We start from the raw sequence: 2,838 nt of genomic DNA on the forward strand, positions 1-2,838 counted from the left end.
TATATATATATATAAATTTAAAGGCTTTCATCCTGCACTTTCAAAGAAATGGAGTCAAGTTAATGTAGGTGTAACAGTTGACAGTGGGGTATATCCTGACCAGTGGTGCTTTTTGATCTGGGCCATAGGGCAGTGGCCCAGGGCAGCAGTAGAAAGAGAGCACAAGCACCAGATTAAAAAACAAATCTGTCCAAGCACTTTGGACAAAGTTTCTATTTGCATTTACGTGCTTGCTGCTGTGCAAAGGAAGACTATCTTACATACCTTGTGTGGTACTGTAATGCGTTTGATCTTGTCCCAGAAATGCATTTTCACTGGTTGAGGGATAGCAGGAAGGGGGCTGCCCAATTTATCATTCATGCAAGAACCACCACCGATCCTGACTGAGAAGCATCAGAAGCATAAACATCATAGACACCAAATATCTGATATGGAGTTAATGGAGCAGTGGTTGGACAAGCTCTGGAGGGAAGATGCCCACTCTGCCGCGGCAGCGTCCCCTCCAGCTGAGGGAGCTGGAACAATCCAGCAGGTCAATGATTTCATCGCGCTGGAAGTGGAGGTGGGTGGTCTGGGAGGGGGTGTAGTCACAGAGAGCACGGGCCACCTGAGGCTTCTGCTGAAAGACAAACCATGGTGTCAGACACACAGGTGTGCAATTATCAGCTGGTGATGAGAAGAAGTGACTTCTTGTTATGTGTCATACCTCTAAAACTGGTTTGAGTGAATGTGCAGAGGTCTGCCAGTCTCTGGGAGACGGGTTAGGGTGGCAGTGGGCTGAGTGAATGGACTCCAGCGAGTTGCTGTTATATGGGTTGGGGTAGGGGTTGCGTCCAAGATGTGAGTTCAAGTGAAGGGAGGAGGGGTAATGCCTGAGGTGGACCACTTTCTCCATGGCAATGCTGTGTGCTCTGTAGAACTCCACTAGGCGGTTGAGGGAGCAGAATGCCTTATCCCAGATGTAATACTGACCACCGTCCTCCAGGACCCTGAAGTGCTCCACCCTGTCACCATAGCTGCCAAATGAGAGAGGAGCATAAGAGTCAGGTGAAGAAAGGAAGGTATCTGTGCTTTATTCTGCTCCATCATCTTCTTCGCCTTCATTCCTGGTGTCTGTTTCTTTGTTTGCAGGAATTCACTCGAGCCATTCTGTGCATACCTGGTGTGGGGGAAAAAAAGAACACAAACCTTTTATGACAGATCATCACCAGGATTGTTTTGTTAAGTGAAGTGCCTTGAGAAACATTTGCTGTGAAGTGGAACTTTATAAATGAACTGAATTGAATCTATAATCCACAGGGTGATGTGAAAAATTCAAAGACATTAACCCAGTAGCTGGTAAACAATTTCAGCTTCTAAAGAGGCAAAGTAATTCAGTCGCTACAGTGGTTGAGTGGCGACTGAATGACTGTTGTCAAATACTTTTTGTTTTGTATGCATAATAACCTTAAAACCCCCTAACCCTAACCCCTAACTTAAATCAGGTTTAGCCTTTCGGCTATACATTTTCTAAATGCTGTGGTCACACCTCCACCAAGCAGGTAGGGCAACCGCAGTCACAATGTCACTGGAGCCGCAGCAATGGAGGTACAGAGGCTGAGTGCTGAAAACTTCATACAAACAAACAGAAACTTAAATCAGGAAATAAAATATATTTGAAGTCATATTTGATATGTTGTTATGCTTTTGGGAATCTGTTTAACCCACATGCAGAAACACCATCAGGAGATCAGAACAGTTCTTTAGCTTTATTTACAACTAGTGGCAACAGCGTGGTAATGCAGGTGTCCAAGACAGAAACAAAACCCACACTGGGAGTCTGGCTCGGAACACTGGGGACAAAAGAGAGACGCGAGTCCAGCGGGGAGCTGAGGCAGGATGGTGCTAGTGGCACTTACACGTGCAGGCAGCCAGGTAGCGTGACCCGCCAGGGAGGGGCGCAAATTGGGTCAAGAGGAGGGGTGTCAGTTCGTCCCGATGGAGATGGAAGAGGGAAAGGGGCGGACCAGGCTCGGGTAGAGAGGCGGTGGAGCAGAGACCAGCCGGGGCTGCCGCGGGGACAAGACCGCTGTGGGGGGAGGGGGTCTCGCCCCCGAGTAGCAACGTACCTAGGATGGCAAAAAATAAACGTAGGTGAGCTCTTGACTCAAAAGACATCAGACGAGGAGCTGAGACTCTGACAGGCTGGAGTTACCACATAGCCAATGGCGTCGGAGGACCGGCAGCCAGCTCTTCTTATACTCCACCTAATGACGGAAGATGAATCGCAGGTGTGCGGGAGAACCTCAGAGAGGTTCGGCTCCCATCCTGCTCCCTGAAGACATCTAGTGAGGGAAGAAAGGGACTTACGGGTGGAGACAGAGTTTCCCAAAATATATAGCATTTTGATAACTGAAGGTAACAGTTACCTGATTGTGCTATGAAACGGTACAGTGTGTATGGAAAACACATAACACTGCCCCTTTAAAAAAAATAGCTCCTATTCAGTCTGATTGCATAGGACTTTGACTGGTCCTATCAAAGACAAGGCCCTCATCTAATGTAGTGGTCTCCATCTCCAGATCTTAAGAGCTACTGTCCAGCAACTTTAAATCCATTGGTTCAATACACCTGGAATAAATGAATGGCTCATAGATGATGATGTCATGACTTTGGAAACTTCTGATAGGTTAACAGATACATTTGAGTTAACTGGAGGAACACCTAAGGATATATTTTAAAGGATCCACGATTAGTTATAAAAATATACCTTATTTGGGAAATATTTATCTTAGATGTAAAAACAACACAGTAATAATACTGTAGTGCAGTGGTCTCCCCCACGCCCCCCACCCCAGT

The 2,838-nt window shown here is 46.7% G+C and overlaps 1 protein-coding gene across 5 annotated transcripts in view; it reads right to left on the reverse strand.

Annotated features, from left to right (window-relative positions):
• Positions 1–6: 6 nt before the first annotated feature.
• The window catches only part of LOC103131885 (GRB2-related adapter protein-like), a 20,091-nt gene continuing 17,259 nt past the window's right edge, over positions 7–2,838 (reverse strand). For 4 of the 5 annotated variants that reach the window (XM_007543626.2, XM_016666978.1, XM_007543625.2 and 1 more), the window contains 2 exons: positions 707–1,016; positions 7–619 (listed from right to left, as the gene is read on the reverse strand). In XM_007543626.2, coding sequence (XP_007543688.2) covers positions 437–619; positions 707–1,016 — 493 coding nt within the window. In that variant the 3' untranslated portion in view covers positions 7–436. The remainder of the gene's footprint in view (positions 620–706; positions 1,017–2,838) is intronic. The other variant, XM_016666976.1, reaches the window with a different exon arrangement.

The sequence above is a fragment of the Poecilia formosa genome, unplaced genomic scaffold, assembly GCF_000485575.1.
Source record: "Poecilia formosa unplaced genomic scaffold, Poecilia_formosa-5.1.2 Scaffold866, whole genome shotgun sequence".
Lineage (NCBI taxonomy): Eukaryota > Metazoa > Chordata > Actinopteri > Cyprinodontiformes > Poeciliidae > Poecilia > Poecilia formosa.